The sequence below is a fragment of the Heteronotia binoei genome, chromosome 1 (genome assembly GCF_032191835.1).
Source record: "Heteronotia binoei isolate CCM8104 ecotype False Entrance Well chromosome 1, APGP_CSIRO_Hbin_v1, whole genome shotgun sequence".
Classification (NCBI taxonomy): domain Eukaryota; kingdom Metazoa; phylum Chordata; class Lepidosauria; order Squamata; family Gekkonidae; genus Heteronotia; species Heteronotia binoei.
Window position 1 is genome coordinate 233073058 of NC_083223.1, and position 18670 is coordinate 233091727.

The following is an 18670-nucleotide window of genomic DNA, read 5'->3' on the forward strand; positions in this document are numbered from 1 at the left end:
CAATATACTTGTGAAAAGCAGGCGCTGGGAACACGCAACATAGAGTTGAGGGGATGCTGTGCAGCATTCTGTCTTCTTTAGAGCAACTGGCAGGGTAAAAGCCTTCTTGCCCCAGTGGTGGGTTTTCTGGAGGCACGCGGCTGGCTACTGTTGGATTCTAGAGTGGATGGACTCTTGTTCTGATCCATTAGATCTCTTCTTATGCTCTTAATCAAAATCTGACAAGTGAGCAGTATGGTGACCATATTTTAAAATAATTTCCTGGGTAGCCGTGTTGGTCTGAAGAAGTGTGCATGCACACAAAAGATTATACTCAGAATTAAACTTTGTTGGTCTTAAAGCTGCCACTGGACTCAAACTTTTAAAAACAATTTCCTGTTAGAGTAGATGTAGAACGTACATTCTTATAGCTCTCCATATGAGAGAACAGAGCATTTTTATTTGTTCATTTTGGAAATGTAGTGAGGGAGCACTGTGCGGCATTCTATCTATTTTGGAGACAGCTGGCAGGGCAAAGATTATCAGCAAAGGGCTTTAGTGAAAAGACAGGGATTTGCTAAACTGCCATCAGAATACTGTTCCACCAAATGCACTTTCTTGAGGCCTGTAGTTGATTCTTTAGCTTAGAAGATGCAGCTTTCCATTAGTACTGAAAGCAGATAGATATGTACAAAATAGATGAGACAGTAAACATGAGGCAAAATAGCAATGGTAAAAATGAAGCATTAGCAAGAAACATATGTTTGCAGCCCCTGCAGGTGACCAGATTGTGTTGTAAAGCCCCGTGACTAAACCTCTGCAATGTTAGCAATTTCCAGGTTCTATTCCTGCTATATTTTAAGGGCAACAGCAGTCTATTTGGTTTCTGCAAACATCTGGACACTTGAGGATATAACTGAATGAATGTTCTTCCTAATTGGTTTAAAATACAGTTCTCAGACTTTTGAATGAGAAGAAGCTCTGATAAACTTCCTAGAATACCTTCTGGTGAAGGCTGTCATTTCTGGAATAAAATCACAAACCCCACAGGAAATGCTTTGGAACAGGGCACTTTTCCTCTTGTGGCACTGAGTGGGCATGCATGGTTCTGAGTACACAGCACAATATGTCCTTCTGCCTCTCAAAACAACAAATTTAGATTCACATTTGCTGCATGACTAAAAAATGGTCAAACTATAGAATCCAAACAAAGGCAACATTTTGAACTGTTAAAGGGAGAAAGGAGGAGAAGGCGGCAGGAGGGCTGACTCAGATGAATGGAATTTGAACATGCAAGGAATAACGCTGGGGTGAGCATTGGGAACTTTTTTTGACAAGCAGGTGAACACAAGTGTTTATATTGGGTGCAATGGGAATTAATCTCTGTTGGGTGAAATGGTCAGTGTCTTTAACTTCAAGGGGCAACTTCATTTTTTAAAAATCTGGATTGCAGACCTATCTAAATTGCTCCCCAGCAGTTACTTTTTTTTGCCCTGACCTGAATAGTGCAAACTAGTAGTTTTGTTAGATCTCAGAAGCTAAGCAGGGTCAGCCCTGGTCAGTATTTGGATGGGAGACCACCAAGGAATGTCAAGGTCACAAAATTACACCTGTTCACTTTTGTGTATCCACTCCTACTCAGAAGTACTATTTTACAGCTTCAGTTTTAGCTACAGCAGCTATTTGAGAAGACATGTATTAAACAAAAATAAAAGAAAGGAAAAGTTGGGGCATTCCAGAAGGGGGCAGGAAGCTTTGTTTTGTACTTCTTTTTAAGAGGCATGCATGAATGCTTCTGCTTTAAAACTGTATAACAGGAGAATTCTCAGCATCTAAAGCAGCAGTACAATACTTCAGAAATCCTTACCAAATAATAACAAGTTCAGATAAAGAGATGTTTAATTTGTCACCAGTCAGGTCAGCAGTATTGTCCCACAGATGCTTGTGGCACATGTGCAACTATGTCCTATACAGCGAAGACCAAAACAGAAACAGAATCAATGGCAGGAAATCCATGACTATATCTCCCATAATCTTTAAAAGGCAACTTTTTTTTTTTTGCCATCAAATTGCAAATGATTTCTGGTGACCCTGTAGGGTTTTCAAGGCAAGAGATGTTCAGAGGTGGTTTGCCATTTCCTGCCTCTGCATAGCAACCCTGGACTTCCTTGGTGGTCTCCCACCCAAATACTAACCAAGACCAACCCTGCTTAGAGCTTCCAGATCTGATGAGATCAAGCTAGCCTGGGCTATCAAGGTTAGGTCTTTTACACTCTTCTAAGTCTACTGAAATAAGTGATCTGAGAAGGGTATAACTCTGCTTAGGACAGCACTGATGGTTCCCTTACAGCTTGAACACTCCATGAATATTGTATGCCTGGAGGGATGTCAAAACTTGTGGGAGTTTTTTGTTACATCCATCATATAAGAAGTTCACCACATGCAAATTACCATCTGATGTTGCAGTCTCCCGGAGATTAATGTATATATACACAAACTCATAGGACTATTAGCCATGTCCACCGTGACTCTCCACCAGGGCTTTTTTGAACAGAAAATACAGGAACACAGTTCCGGCTGGCTTGGTGTCAGGGGGTGTGGCCTAATATGCAAATACATTTTGGGGGGCTTTTTCTACAAAAAAAGCCCTGCTCTCTAACATCACCTAGAATTTGTGGCAGCAGCTCACAAGCATCATGGAGGCAAAACAGGCAGCAGTGGTTAATCCACATGATAGAGAACAAAATGTGGAGCAGTGGTGCAGTGTTTCAGCTGATTTACATATATATGAACATATGAAGCTGCCTTCTACTGAATCAGACCCTCAAAGGTCCATCAAAGTCAGTATTGTCTTCTCAGACTGGCAGCGGCTCTCCAGGGTCTCAAGCTGAGGTTTTTCACACCTCTTTGCCTGGACCCTTTTTTTGGAGATGCCGGGGATTGAACCTGGGCCCTTCTGCTTCCCAAGCAGATGCTCTACCTCTGAGCCACCGTCCCTTACAAGAGGTGTTTGCATATCTATGCTCATCGAAATAATGTTGCTTGCAGTGCTTGCTTGAGTTGACTGGATGAGTGATGATGGACCAAAATATCACAGAAAGAATCATCACCTCACCTCACAGTGCTTTTCAGCAGTTATTTCATGATTACCTGCCATCAAGTGCAGACCAGTCCTAATACAAGCAAATAACTTCCCACAGTGCATGTTGCTGGATCCCACCCCATTTTACATCATTGCAATTCAGACATACCCCTTACCTTTGGAATTCTGGATGTGTCCCAAAGGCTGCTTGTTAAAAGGGGATGGAAGAATCATCTCAGTACAGCCACATTTCACACATAATCGATTAGTCATTTCTGTCATTCACAGCGCCTTTGTACCAAATGGCTTAATTTAAGATCCAAGCCCTTCTGTGAACAGAATGCCCTTATTTTAATTGACAAACGCACACACAGATAAACACAAGCTGTATTATGTTCCCAGTGTAATCCGCGAAAAGCCATTACGGTAACCACAAGGCACGTATGGAGAGGAACACGCCCCCCCCCTTCCAAATGTCAAAATATTTAGCATCGCCAATTAACCTGAATCGAAAGAAATTGCTGGGCGACAACGAGCTCCCCCGCCCCTTTCAAGGTCTCATTAGCCTCTAATGCGGGGCAAACTATAAGTTTCCAAGGGATTTTTGTGTGTGCGCGCGCGCGCACGCCTGATGCTAAATGCTGAATGAGTATTCTGCCCCCTGAGAGTTAGTTACTTTCATTCTCCCTCCCCCCCCCCATTTTCTCTCTCTCAAGTGTACAGCATTGAAGATAAAGAAAGAAAAGTGCCCTCCTTTTCATGTGATAGTAATCTGAGACTTTTCCGTTACATGAGGCTCTTAACAAAAGAGTGTAATTCCACCAGCTTTGTTTAGGAAGGTTCCATTGCCTTTCTGCCGTGTGTGTGCGCGCATAGGTGTTTCACCCCCGTGCCTTTCTTTAAGAAAAACCTGGCCGGAAGGAAAATCCTGCTTGCAAACGTGTAGCCTTCCCGGTTGGAAGTTGACCGTTTCCCTCTGGACAGAAGCTTTGGATTCCCAAAACTGCCCGGCGTGGTGAAGGATCCTGAAATCCCTTGTCTGGCTTGCCACCCCTCCCAGCTTTCTTTCTTTGGTTTAGTCTTGGTTTCCTCTACAATGCTTTATGCTAATCAAGTGACATCATCACTAAACACACAGCGAGTGGCTACTGATGATATTACAAACCAGCAGCAAGGTCTGAGGTGTGCGAGAGCTACTGGAAGTCTTGGGAAAGGGAGGAAGGAAGGCAGGGAAGACGGCGGGCAGCGGATGGCTCCATGCTGCCTCTGCATTGGCTTTCGCTCTGACTGGGAACCCTTGGGTGGTTGGTTTGATGGTTGTATGATTGCATGACGTTAAGGCTGGCATCCGAAGTCAACTTCCAACCCTGGCGGTCACAGCCCAAACCATGCTGGTTTAAGTTTGCCTGAGTTTACCGTCTTGCAGCTGGATTTTTTTTTTTATTTAAAGAAAGCAATTGAAGCTGGCATTCAAAATGGAACAGATTAAGTAGATTTTAAAGAAATCCTGGGAGTTGGAAGGGAGGGGAGTTACCACATTGCTGAGGAAACTTGAATCTGCTTGGATTTATGTTGGAGCGACCTGCGGGCTTGCTATCTAGCTATCGATCTTATTTTTTTACAAAAAAAATTGCATGCTGCAATTTAGCATCACACCAAGCCCCTCTTCAATGGAATTACAGAACTCAGCTAGCATGCCAGGGCCCTTGTCCCCTGGCTACGCGGCTCCAGTGCCATATAATTATAATCAATTAGAAGGAAGATTCAAGCAGTTGCAAGGTAAGCCCGTGTGGTGTTTCTCTTTCTTTCATTTTTTTTTAAAGAGCGTTGCTACGAGATGAAGCTCATAAACAAGATGAGGCGATTCTGATACTCCCGAGAGAATTGGTGGTTCAGAGAGCCCAACGATTATCAAGGAATAGATTGGTTGTTTTTGCTGACCCTTGAGGTTGGTTTTCCTTGTGTCCCTGTGTTCAGGCACGTGGCCTCCCATAGGTTCAGCCATAAAAGGTGTTAAGGGAGGGGGCATCGCAGACCCTGTCATTTCGAACAATAGGACAAGGAAACAGGGGAAGAGGGAGTGGTCTTTTTGTCTGAAATCCCCTCTGGCCATTTACAATCTTCAGGTGTTGAGCCAAAGATTTCCCTCTGATTCTCAGGAAGCAAAGAAAGAAAGAAATCTTTTCCCTTCACAATGTATAGCTCCAAGCTATCCATCCAATGCTAGGAGGTATTGCCTTACCTTTGGGCAGTTCCATTCTTTGCATTCCACTGACTATGATTTTATCAGGGGATGGGACTGGAAAAGGGTCTTCTAGTGATTACTACAGAGTTCTTTTCTTTGTCACTTTTGTGTGAAACAGCAGCCTCTGGGGGTGGTGAGGGATCCAGGTTACTCATGGTGAATTTTAGAATCAGAGTGGTTGTAGGTAAGAAGCACAGTTAGACAGGCCTGTTACCTATGGAAGACCTCTGACCTGAATGAAAACGATAGTAAATAGTAGGTAAAATATTAAGTGAAATGTAAAATTTGAAATGGCTTCATGCTAAAAATAAAGCCACATTATATGCACACATTATGAGATTCACATATTATTAGTCAATCTACACTGAGCAGTGAAAAGTTCAAACCACACTGTGAATTTCTTATTGTTTCTCACAGACAGGATACTGCAATTCATGTCAGAAATTATCTTTGTTAGCCCAGAGAGTGCTGCCTTTGGTTTGGTTACCTTCCAAGCCTCCAGTTTTATGGCTGTGTATTGGCTTTTTCTTCCTTTTCTTTTCTTCATTCATTGTAGTTTGCTGAATTTTGTAGAATGGCTAACAGAAATTATTTTATATGGGATACAAATGAATAAAAATTTATTGAATAAGCAGGATATTGGTTGGGGTAGGTGTTAAGAATGTGGGTTCCAGAGTATACACATAAAAAAAAGCTATGGGATATGAGTAGAGATCCATGCAGCAGTGTTAAACGTATTTAAAATCCTGATCATGTCCAGTGTGAGCTGTGTTGTTTTTTCATTTAACTGAAAGCCTCTAAACATGGGCACAGACCATTTCTGAAAATCCCCCTGGTTTCAAAAGTGGTTCCCATGGGATGAAGGTGGATTGTTATGAAAAGCACAAAGCCAACGACCCGTTGGATATGTGGAAATGCTTGTTCTTTTTCCTCCTGGCCATGACTTATAGGCTGTTGCTAAAACAATCAAGGGTCTTGTGGCATCTTATAGACTAAAGCATTTGTTGGTGCACAAGCTTCCATGAGCTACAGCTCACTTTCTAAGATACACAACATGTTATCTGTAGGTAATCTGGTGTTCCCTCTGATTCTCAGGAAGCAAAGAAAGGTGTGTGTGTTGGTGGGGGGGGGGTGTTATTCACAAAAGCTGGTTCAAAAATACAATGCATACATATATTGCATTACTATGCAGAATGCAGAGGAAATCAAGGTCCAATCCAAAGAGTAAGGAGAAGTGGAGCTGAGTGGGTGTGAATCACTCCTAGGTGGTGCTGAACTGGCAAAGCCAGATGTATAGAGTATATGAACCTTTACAGAGTGTGGTGAGCCTTCTTTTCAGGCCCTAAAAGGACCAGTTTTATCACTTTCTCTGCTTCAAGAATTGATGTGGGACTTGGTGATATCCCCTTGAGAGAGGCCAGTTGACTCTGCATGTTGCTGGTATCAACTGATTTTTGCAAGAATGCCCCATCCCCCAGGGCTGGTTTTTATAAAGATGACTGAGTTCAATTCCATCCAAAAATCTCAAAAGAATTTGAAAATGGATGGGATGGAGCAGAACTGTGTGCAGCAGAACAGTTTCACAAAGGCGTGTTGATTCACAGTGGAGGGGAATTGGAGTTGGGTAGAATAGTTCTGAAAGATACTGTTTGGGTGGCATTTGAGTGCAGGAAATGTTTTAAAATACACATAAAAAGCCAACGATCAGGATAAACTGTCATGCTTTGCAAACTGCTGATACTTTATCTGTATTCAGCTACGCTCCCACTAAACAGAGATAATACAAGAACATGACTTGTGCCATTCTCACATGCATTTTCCTCCCCCCCCACCCCCACTTCCCTTTTAATAGGAGCCCCATGGTGCAGAGTGTTAAAGCTGCAGTACTGCAGTCCTAAGCTCTGTTTACGACCTGAGTTTGATCCCCGGCGGAAGTTGGGTTTTCAGGTAGCCGGCTCAAGGTTGACTCAGCTTTCCATCCTTCCAAGGTCGGTAAAACGAGTACCCAGCTTGCTGGGGGGAAAGTGTAGATGACTGGGGAAGGCAATGGCAAACCACCCCATAAAAAAAGTCTGCCGTGAAAATGTTGTGAAAGCAACATCACCCAAGAGTCAGAAACGACTGGTGCTTGCACAGTGGACCTTTCCTTTCCTTTTCTTCCCCTTTTAATACATGGAGCATGACTGGGGATTCCTAGATTGAACCAAATTCCATTTCAGTTACCCTATGCTGTATGGATAGTTATCTGGGTGCATTGGAGTTTGTCTGCCTTCCTATAAACTGAGAGTCTAAAGTGCTGTTGAACCCTGGTTTTGAATCTTGATGTGAGGCAAATAAACAGGCTCTGATTCACCTAGGCATCTGCATTGCTACATCATTGGAGTCTGTTCCAAACCAAAATGCTTAACTTCCCTTCCAAGAGAAGGAAGGGAAAGAATGAGGTGCACATCATGTGTGAGTACAGCAGCAAGGTGTTCATTGACTTGACTGGAGTTCAGTCAATTTGTGGAGTTTTCCCAAGTCCTTACATGCCCAATTTCTTTAGTATTTATTTCCTGAATTATTTACTTTATTTGCATGATTTATAGCCCTCCTTTCTCACTGGGACTCAAGGCAGATTACACAGAGTGAGTCAATACAATCAACAAGATGGCATATTCCACAAACAACGCAATAGTGTTTGTGTTATAGAAATATGGAACTATCCAGAAATCTGAAACAGGACTTGAAGCAAACAGCATTTTAACAACATATGTTAAAAGGTTGCAAAGCTTTCATAGTAGGATCCAATTTACAGCACCAGACAGTACAAATTATACTCAGTAGTGTAAACCACAGTCCCTAATTCTATACCCAAATGTCTACGGAGAACCATTTGTTAAAGTACAGCTCTGTTATCTGTGTAAAGAAGCCCTCTTGAATAATTTAGTTTTGCATGGAATTTATAGCTCAGGATGGGAAATGTTTCCTTATCCCCAGAATTTGTGAGATAATTAGTAGTATTTCCAAAGGTAAAACAGTCCCTTGATCCTAAAATGGGTGCAGATGATTTATAGAGCTCTCCCACACCTTGCCCAATCTACATACTGTCAAACAACTAGGAATGATGTGGCATCCTCTTAACTGCTTAATTTACTGGACTGGACTGTTAACAGTTTTCATGGTAGTTCTCTGTAGCTTCTGACAATACAATTAAGCCTAATGTGATAGTTCCTCTTCCCAGGAATTATGAAAGAGCATTAATATTGGGCTCAACCACATGTTTAGAGGCTGCATATGTCTACCACCTCACATGATAAGTTATAGAGTCTTCCATTTGGTTTCTAATCCATCTTGGTGTCAAACAAGTCAAAGACATCTCAGGAAGCTGCTGTGACTCCATACTAGGTGACTTTGAGGCAATCAGTTGCTTTCTTCTACCTAACCTTGGGGCTTTTTTTGAGCAGGAATGCACAGAAACACAGTTCCAGCTGACTTGGCATCAGGGGGTATAGCCTAATATGCATATGAGTTCCTGCTGGGTTTCTGCTACAAAAAAGCCCTGCCTAACCTACTTTGTAAGGTTGTTGTGAGGATAAAATGGAGCTGAGGTGGGGTCTGTGTATGCCAGACTGAGCTCCTAGAAGGAACAGCAGGGTAAAAACTGATGAGGGAATAATCTGATCAGAGGCTTAAACCCAAGTCTTGCTGGTTCAAATCCAATACTGTATGTGACGCCTTTAGTCTGAGAAGGTAAAATGTCATAGGAAGGGTTTAAATAAATAAATAATGTTATAGTCCTTTTTTGGAAATACTTCTTTTTAAACCTCAGAATAACTGCAACATTGCTCTTCGTTTATGTGCAGGAATGCTGGCCTATTCAGTTAATTTTAGGTTTCATGGCACTGAACAGAGAAAGAACCGTATGGAGTAATTGTAATACAGATCTTGTGCTGCTGTTTCCTTAGCAACCTGGGTACTGTGAAGCCAGGAAAACCTCAATTAAAAATGTTACCAGCCTTTACTGTGAAGTGACAATGTCTCCTTTTAAAATGGCAAAAAAATTCCCTGATTTGGAGATCGTGTGAACCTGTGTACCTCAATGTCTTAAACCTTCAGTAACACCTTTTGTATTGCTGTATTTTAAAGCATGTTTTGTGCTATTTTGTGCAACGATTTTGATTTTTGTTGCATTTTTAAACTGTGGACAGAACGTGCATTTTGAAAAGATACATCTTTTGAATGCTAATTATACTTTGCAGTGGCATTGGGCAGCCTAGAATGTGCCAACATGACTCAATGCAAAATTCATATCCATACTACAGTCCCATATGTTGTGAATACACTGACTGCATCCATAGAGATTATGCACTGGCCCCGCTGTGGAACACAATTCAAGTGTACTTTTAAAACAACATAACTTTTCCACCAGTTTTCTTCACATCTCATTAGTGCTGCTTCTTTTTCAACTGGCCTTGTTCTCTCCCAGATCTGCAGTCTTTCATTTTAGCCTATGCCTCTCCCTATCTATGCACAGCCCTAGTAGTATGCATTCATAAAGAATTTATGGTTCTCTGGGGCTTTCCAGTTAAAAACCACTTGTGGGCTATCTGGAAAGCTGGTTCCCATGAACTGTGCTTATGGTGAACAGCAGCTGATGTGAGTTCACTGGACTGAGCTGGGAAATTCTGTGAAAAGCCAGTCACAAGAAGTGGACACGCAATCTGCTTCAGAAACTGTTTGAAAGTGAATTTTGGCATTTCACACAGCAAAATCCAGTATGAATGTGCCTTGAAAGTGGATTGAAAATGCATTATTTAGCATGTGTCATCACAGTTACTGACAGATTGCCACTGGTAAATGAGGATCATGTTTGTTTTGTTTACTTTGTTTATTGTCTGCCTTTCTCATTGAACTCAAATTGAATTGTATGCTAAAAACGATGCTAAAAGAAAGGCTCAAAACATACAAGAAACTATGCAGTAAAACCAGTTGACAAAATTAGAAAACAAGACACCTAGTGAAATAATTAAAGCACCTACAATAAAGTGTAGTGCTGTCAACTCTAGCCTGGGAAATTCCTGGAGATTTGGGGACTGTGCCTGGGAAGGGTAAAGGAAGGAAAGAATATATCATATTTGGTGAGGTTACATCCTGTGGTGTCATGTCCAGGCAGAAGGTCAGCTCCTCCAACTCTTTTCCTTCTATGGTCAGTTCCTCTCATGAAAATTTAAATTTCCTGCCTCATTCTTTCACCACTTTTCAGCTTCTGCACACATCTATTATGTATGTTGTAGTAACCCTTTGCTCCTAAATATTTGTTCTGGTAACAAATTATGGTGCATTCAAATGAAAAGTCTCAAAATCCTTATCATACAGCAGGGTATGTATGTTGGCTGCCATCACGCTGGTAGGGGTCTGCATGGAAGGGCCCAGAGCACCCAACCACCCGTCTTCCTTATTGATTAATACCTCTTAACTGTGACCAAGGAGACATGAGAACCCAGGCAGTATAACAACAAAATAAGTTTATTATTAGTGCTCTAAAAACAATAAGTGGGTGATAAAGATTTAGTGTTATAGTGAATACTATACAGTAAAGGTTGGTGCAAATAAACAAAAGCCCTGACACATTTAGTCCCTACTCTCATACCAAAACTCACCACCTTCCTTGGGTGAAGGATCTTACTACTGCCTGTTCCAGGGAGCACTCCTTCTGTCTGCAACCTCTCTAGACAGAGAACTTTTCTGCCACCAGCCTCTCCAGGAAAGAACACACCCTGTCTGTGCTTGCTCCTTTTTAAGCTCTCCTCCCAGGTTCCACCCCTCTCTGGGCCAATTTCCCTCCAAAACTTTGCCACGCAATCAGAGGGGACAGAAGGGATCCTGGAAAATATATGCTTTCTGTAATACTCCCAGGCATGCTTCTCTGGAGCCTGTTGGCCTCACTAGGCCCACGATCATGATAATCCTGTTAAGGGCTTTCTCAGAATTAAGGAATAGAATGCACTCTGAAGACCTATAGGATACCAGCCAATAAAAGTCCATCTCTCATTCAGTCTTCATCTGGCTTCTAGCCAGACTAGGAGAAACTGATTGATTGCCACCTGTGGCAGGGTATCTAAAGAAATGACTAGTGACTCATAAAAGTTCATATCATACCACGAATTTTTGTTAGTCTTTATGGTGTTTCTGGACTCCAGCTCTTTTCTATTTTGAGGTAGGTTCCACCTCTTATGGTGTCCCGTTTTGTGGTTGTTCCCACTATCTTCTGTCAGAATTTCAAAGGTGCCCACAGGCTCAAAAAGGTTGAGGACCGCTGGAATAATGCAATTAAAACACTACAGTATGTGTGATAAACAATGCAGTGAAAATGGTCTAAATTTCACAGTCATATATGTATGATTATAGTTAATACCAGAGTCCTTTCCTTGCAATCTGTTGGTAGGTCATCCAACATATTTCAGAGGAAGTAATGCTAAATGTTGTAATGGAGGTTCTGGAGTTTGCTGATAAAATTGAGGTCATTGATCTGAGATGATAGTACACTACTGAGAAATATTTAGAAGATAATTCCTCTGTGCCATGTACACTGGTGTGGCATGATTAATTAAAAGGGCAGGTGCTATAATAACTAAATGTTCTAATGTTTAGTAGCATGAGATTTCAAAATTTATAGTACAACTGTTACCAGTTTATGCAATACATAATTATAGTGCTCGTTTCAGAATGCTGGATTGCATAATGGTTGTGGAATTGGCTAGCTTCATTACAGTTTTGAATTTCTGGGGTGGTTTTGTGAAGCAGATGAGTATGTAGATAGTATGTATATGTGTGTGTGCTTCTATGAGAAAGAGGCTGTTGATTCCAAGATAATGTCATTAGGTTGGTGGATTAGAAAAGAACCAAAACATGTTCATTAGATGCTAAATATATCCATGCTAGAAGGTGTGAAGATAGCAGAAACCACATGTCTTAATTGAATAGTGTCAAACATGTGGCTTTTGTCTGCTTAGCCTGAACAAGGTCAAGGATTTGTAAGTATTTTCGATTTATGGAACTGCCCATTTGCCCACAGTGTTTCTGATGCTAGTCTGTTTTGCTTGCCTTTCTCTTGCTCAGTATCTATCATCAATACCGGTGTAGCCTCAAAAAGGCAAAGACTGGCCTTAAACAGTGTGAGAAAACTGGACACGTTCTACTCTGCCTACTTCCCTGGGGAGTTGAATGTTCAAATTCCATGGCACCCTGCTATATTGAACCTAGGTAGATCTTTGAAACTAGAAGTATGAGAACATGTTCAGTTTTGGGCACTACAAATTAAGAGGGATATAAACAAGCTGGAATGTGTCCATAGGAGAGCAGCAAAGATGGTGAGGGGTCTGGAGACCAAGTCCTATGAGCTGGGTATGTTTAGTCTGGAGAGGAAATGATTGAGAAGTGATATGATAACCATCTTCAAGTACTTGAAGGTCTGTCATATAGAAGATGGTACAGAGTTGTTTTCTGGAAAGCCAAACCAGAACCAACAGGTTGAAATTAAATCAAAATAGTTTTTGGCTAAAAATTAGGAAGTACTTTCTGACAGAGCAGTTCCTCAGTGGAACAGGATTCCTTGGGAAGTGGCGGGCTCAAATGCTTTGGAGGTTTTTAAACAGAGGCTAGATGGCTATCTGACAGCAATGCTGATTCTGTGAACTTGGGCAGATCATGAGAAGGAGGGCAGGAAGGGTTGCATCAGTGCTTAGTTCTTGTGGCCTTTTGGCACATGTCCAGGGAAATGCTGATCACCACTTTGGGGTCAGGCAGTGATTTTTCTCCAGGCCAGTTTGGCCAGGGAGCCTAGAGGTTTTTTGCCATCTTCTGGGCATGGAACAGGGGTCACTGGGGGTGTGGGGGGAGGTACTTGTGAAGTCCCTGCATTGTGCAGGGGGTTAGACTAGAAGATCCTAGAGGCACCTTCCACCTCTCATTCTGTTATTCTGTGTGTACTGCAAAGCCACTGTAGATATGAGTGGGATAGCACCAGTGGGTTGAGCCTGCGGTTCCTTTCCCTCAATAATTATTAACAAAATTGGGGTGGATGCTTATTTCCAGCAGAAAGCAAGAGGAGCCATCCCTAGATTCCACCTCCGAATGCTGTTGCCTTTGATAGTCAAGCATTGGTATCAGACATAATCACTAACAGTGCAGGGTCAAAGGGCAAAACTAATCATGATGACAGACTCGTGGCCACCATGCAATGCTGTTGCAATTTTAAAGCGATTTTTAAATCTTGCAAGGACTTGATCAGGACACCTGCACAGATATCCCTGTGACTGTTTTTGTGCTTGAAGAGGCACAGTGTGCGTGTGTGAGGAAAAGCTCTGTGCTGCAGGACCAGTTGCAGCATTTTAAAATGGCTATAATGGGTCCTGCTTTTCCCCAGGGGCTACTTGCTTGGAGTCCTGCTTTCCCCCAAAAGCTGCTCCCTCTGAAGTGAGTTAAATAGCTTTAGATTATTCTTTAGCTTAGTTTTAAACATTGCCTGAAACAATGAGAAATCAGTATTTATAGTAGTTTCAGTCTAAAAAGGCCTCCTTTGTATTTACCTTTGACTGTGCAAATCTTACCTAGTGACAGAAACAATGTAGCCTTTAATTCCAGTATTCAGCATTTCAACATCATCACAGAATCTACTACCTTCTGTTGCCGTGCAAATAGAAAATATGCAATGATGGCTTGAGTTCTGCAACAAGTATATCCTTAATGCAGCTTTGGGTGCGTGAAGGAGAATTACCATTTCTTGAAATTCCACACTATCATTGATGGGAATTGTCTTCATCAGTTCTTCTGTGCATTACCAGCCATTCCTAGCATATCCACAATCTAGAAATATGCTTTTTGTTTTTAAGAAGAAACCTAAGGTTTTCATAATGAGCCCCTTGGCGCAAAGTGGTAAAGCTGCAGTACTGCAATCGGAGCCCTCTGCTCACAACCTGAGTTCGATTCCAGCGGAAGCTGGTTCAGGTAGCCGACTCCAGGTTGACTCAGTCTTCCATCCTTCCGAAGTCAGTAAAAGGAGTACCCAGCTTGCTGGGGGGAAAGTGTAGATGACTGGGGAAGGCAATGGCAAACCACCCCATAAAAAGTCTGCTGCGAAAACGTGAAAGCAACGTCACACCAGAGTTGAAAACAACTGGTGCTTGCATAGGGGGACTACCTTTACCTTTTTAAGGTTTTCATGAAGCTAGCAAATACTGTGTTTTGCAGTATGCCTGTATTTTTACAAAGAAGCTGTATAGACCCAGCTATGGACAGTTCTGTTTATAATGGTTTTCAATGTTACCGTGACTATGCCACTTGCCCAGTTCTTTCTTTGCGGGGGGGGGGGGGGAGTGCAAATCATAAATGTCCTAATGTCTGGATGGGATAAGCAAATGCCATAAAGCTGTTCAGGCTGCTAAGTCCTGACTCTTGGCACTCCTGCAAAATCAGAAACAATTAAGCAAACAACCATAACAAAATAGCTCTATTTTTGTAATCCAGACGATGCTTCTCCCTAACCATGGACATATACTACCCTCCAAACTTGTTGATGCCAGCACAGCTGGGTAGCTCATACAGTTCTCACCACACAGGACTGTTAGCCTAGTTTTAGACATCTATCCTCAAGTCAACTACATCGGTGGGATATTGAGTCCTGAGCCATCACAAAGTGGCTGCTTTTGCTGCAGGAAGAGAAGAATGGCTTCACTCTGCTATCTAGCTGTTGTAGATGTAAGCTGAAATTCTAAGGATTTGTTTCTTGAGAGTAAATCCCATGGAATATCATAGGGACCATTTCCAAGAAGACCTAGTTAGGATTACTACCATAGTTTTATGAAGCACAGTGAGAAGAAGAAGAGAAGAGATTGGATTTATACCCCACCCTTCACTCAGTGTCTCAGGGTGGTTCACCCCTCCCTACAAAAGACACCCAGTGAGGTAGGTGGAGATGAGAGAGCTCTTTCTAGAACTGCTCTTGAGAAAACAGCTCTGAGAGAACTGTGACTGACCTAAGGTCACACTGGCAGGTGCATGTGGAAGAGTGAAGAATCAATCCTAGTTCTCCCAGATTAGAGTCCACACTCCTAACCACTACACCAAACCGGCTCTCAGGAGCAGGATGTGTGGCTATCAGTGGTACAGTACAGATTTTGCACATAGAAGGGCCCAGGTTCTACTCTGGGCTTCTCCAGTGAAAATTATCTTGGATGGCTGGTGCTTATGGAGGTCTCTGCTTGATCCTGGAATGTGCATATGTGTAAAATGCCATCAAGTTGCAGCCAATTTATGGCAACTCCATAGAATTTTCAAGGCAAGAGATGCTCAGAGGTAGTTTGCCATTGATATCATCTGCATAGCAACCCTGGATTTTCTTGGTGATTTCCCATCCAAATACTAAACAGCACCAACATAAGAACATAAGAGAAGCTATGCTGGATGAGGCCAATGGCCCATCCAGTCTAACACTCTGTGTTACCCTGCGTAGCTTCTGAGATCTGATGAGAGGAAGCTAGCCTGGACGATCTAGGTCAGGATAATCCTAGAATACTGTTGTCAGTGAAGAATATTACAGTACTGAGCTAGGTGGATCAATTGCTTGACTTGCTATAAGGCAGCTTCATATGCTTTAAGTAAATGTTAGAACCTTGATGAACCTTTATAGTTTTAGAGACTGGCCTTGACCAGAAACAGATCAGGTTTAGATTCTGAGAGTCCATTCATTACTTGTAACAGCAGGTAGGAAGCTAAGCTGTGGCTGACCATCCTGCAGGTTAGGCATGGCAGAGGTTGGTGCAGTAAGACAAGGAAGAGAGGGATGAGACAGCAGAAAATAAACTGAGAAACTAATCTAGGCCTTTGAATTAAGATAATGTAGGTCTGCAGAGCCAACTGGAGCTTTAAGCCAGAGTTCAGATATTAGCTTGATGTGATCCGTAATGTGCGAAGTATGGTCTCCAAGGGAGGTGGTGTGACCCAAGTGCTTTAAGTTTCTGCTCTCTGTGGTCATATGGTTGGTTTTGTAGTTAATTATGGAGTCCTAGTTGAGTAATGGTTTAGGGGAGAGAAATGTAGTAACATTTATAGTTGTTTTCCTAGAGGCCACCTACTACAACCTAAATTGTCAAAACTCTGTAAATGGTAAACATATGCCATGTTGCCTTTTCATGGTTCCCAGCAGAGAATAAATGTGATGTTTTAAAGCAGATGTTAACCTGTGATCCATAAGCTACCTAAAACTGGAGTGCTTGAGCATATTTGACTGTTGTATACTAGGCTTTCCAAACCCCCCACCCTGGCGGGGGACCCCTGAATTAACAGCCTCCTCCCCCGCTCTCCAAAAATCCGGAAGTGTGGGGGGGGGACGGGGCCAATTTTGGTGCCACTCTCTCAAACAGAGACACTCTTTCCCTGCCTGCCTCCCTCGCAGGCTTCAGGCTCCTCCCTTCCTCCGGGTCACAAAGACCCGCCCACCACCAGCCTGCTATTCACTCCAGTCCGGCCTCCCTTCGTGAGGCGCACGCTGGGACTCGTAGTCCTTGCATCCTTTCCGGCTGCCGGGCAGCGTCTTCTCGGGGACTATGTTTCCCGGCATGTCCCGCGCGGCTCCTTCAGTGGCTGGGCAGCTGTGTGTGGCGGCCGAATGGCAGTGCAGGGCCAGCAGAGGCGATGCTGATGAGGAGAGTCAGGCCGTAGCCAGAGAGCGGAGGCGAGGCAGCTGCCGGCATGTTCAGGCGGTCGCACAGCTGGGGCGGCGGGCATGGCAGCGCTGCCCACAATGTCCGTTCCCTCGACAACCTCAAGTGAGTCTCCCGGGCGGTGGAGGCGGGAAGAAGGGGGCTCTAACACAGGTTCAGGACGGGGCACGTGGCCTTGATCTTGGCCCCACCCCTAATGTCTCCTGGCCCCACCCCCAAAGTCTCCTGGCTCCACCCCCAAAGTCCCCAGGTATTTCTTGAATTGGACTTGGCAACCCTATTGTATACCCTCCTTTTTCTAAACTATCTCATATATCTTCTTGTCTTCATTTATGAATACTTTCCCTTATGGTATACAATTCTGTCTGCACTTACTATTTTACTTGATGCAGCTCATGTCTAAGCTGTGTACATACTTAGGGTGTGGCTGCTAATTTTCAGGTGCTTGAAGAGCATTCATTGCAGGACAAAAGGTTGCCGGCCCTTCCTCAAGAAAGAAAGTAATGCTGTCAACACCTTTAAGTGTGGATTTAGATGTACTAAAATGAAACTCTTTTAGAAAGAGCTTTAAGTTAAGCACCGTTGAATAAATGATGTGGTTAGGAAATGATTGGAAAACACTGACAAGACTAAATGTTGAAAGAAGCATTTGAAGGAGGAAAAAATCTTATCACTTAGTAAAGAGTCTAATTTGGAGGTTTAATTCAGAGGAAATTACGTGATATTGCCTGAGCATCAGAGTTCTTAATTACATCTCATTTTAATAATAGGACACCTGCTGAGACTCGTTGCTGGTTTCTCATGTATTTATTTCAAATGAATGAAAGAAAGAGGTGTTTGGCATTCATGTATTGCTCCTTGTCAACTTTAAAGTTAGGTGTGATGCCCAAGGGATATGGGGAAAGGATGAGCTGCAAAGTTGTTTTTAGCTGCCTTCTAAAATTCTGCATTTTTACCAGAATATTGCCTTATATTTTGTATGCCTAACCCATTTATTTTAGGAAGTGCCTTCTCCTTCCTTGGTCATTCAGGAGAGACTTTCAAGATCAGAGGTTTTGATTGGTGGCTACTTACAGGAGTATCTTTTCGTTGGAGCATGTTTTGAATGTTAGGGAGATCCTCCAGGTCCAGTCCCTTTCAGGAAGAAAATGAAGTCTTTGTTTTACCAAACTAATTTTATTTTTTGTTATTCTTTAAACCACGTACACTTTTTACACTTCTGTTTCTTATATCTTTTAAAATTATTTTAAATTATTGTTAGTATTGCAATAACTTGGTTGTGATCTGCCTTGAATGTCTTTATGCCCCGGTAACATAAATTATTCTGCTACAGTGTGCTGTATTGTATGTATGTAATGCTACTTATATCAGGTGGTGATTTTTTTGTGTTGGACACTTCCAGTGGTCTGGTTTTATAAGAATATTGCCTGTTTGTAGGCTTGCCAATCCCCAGGTCCCAGCAGGGGTTTTCCTGCTTTCTCAGGCTCCTTCCTGTCTCCAGTCAGCTGACCGGTGGGGGAAGCCCCGCCCCCACAGCCACCATGTGACTTTCCACCTCCAGAGGCCTCAGTCTCCGATTGGAAAGGCTTCCTCTTGGGATGGTGTTTCTGTGTTATTTTGAAGAAGCTGGCAGCAACTCGTGAGTATGAGGCTAATCCCTCA

At 42.7% G+C, this 18670-nt stretch overlaps 1 protein-coding gene across 3 annotated transcripts in view; it reads left to right on the top strand.

The window, feature by feature from the left end:
- Window positions 1–18670, top strand: part of SPTBN1 (spectrin beta, non-erythrocytic 1) — a 205343-nt gene that overhangs the window by 33428 nt on the left and 153245 nt on the right. Inside the window, exon 1 of one of the 3 annotated variants that reach the window (XM_060249170.1) lies at window positions 4177–4840. The exons of the other annotated variants lie outside the window; for them this stretch is intronic. Within the exon in view, the coding sequence (XP_060105153.1) occupies window positions 4696–4840 (145 nt within the window). The 5' untranslated portion in view covers window positions 4177–4695. Of the gene's footprint in view, window positions 1–4176; window positions 4841–18670 lie in introns of those variants that run through there. 3 annotated transcript variants of the gene reach the window in all.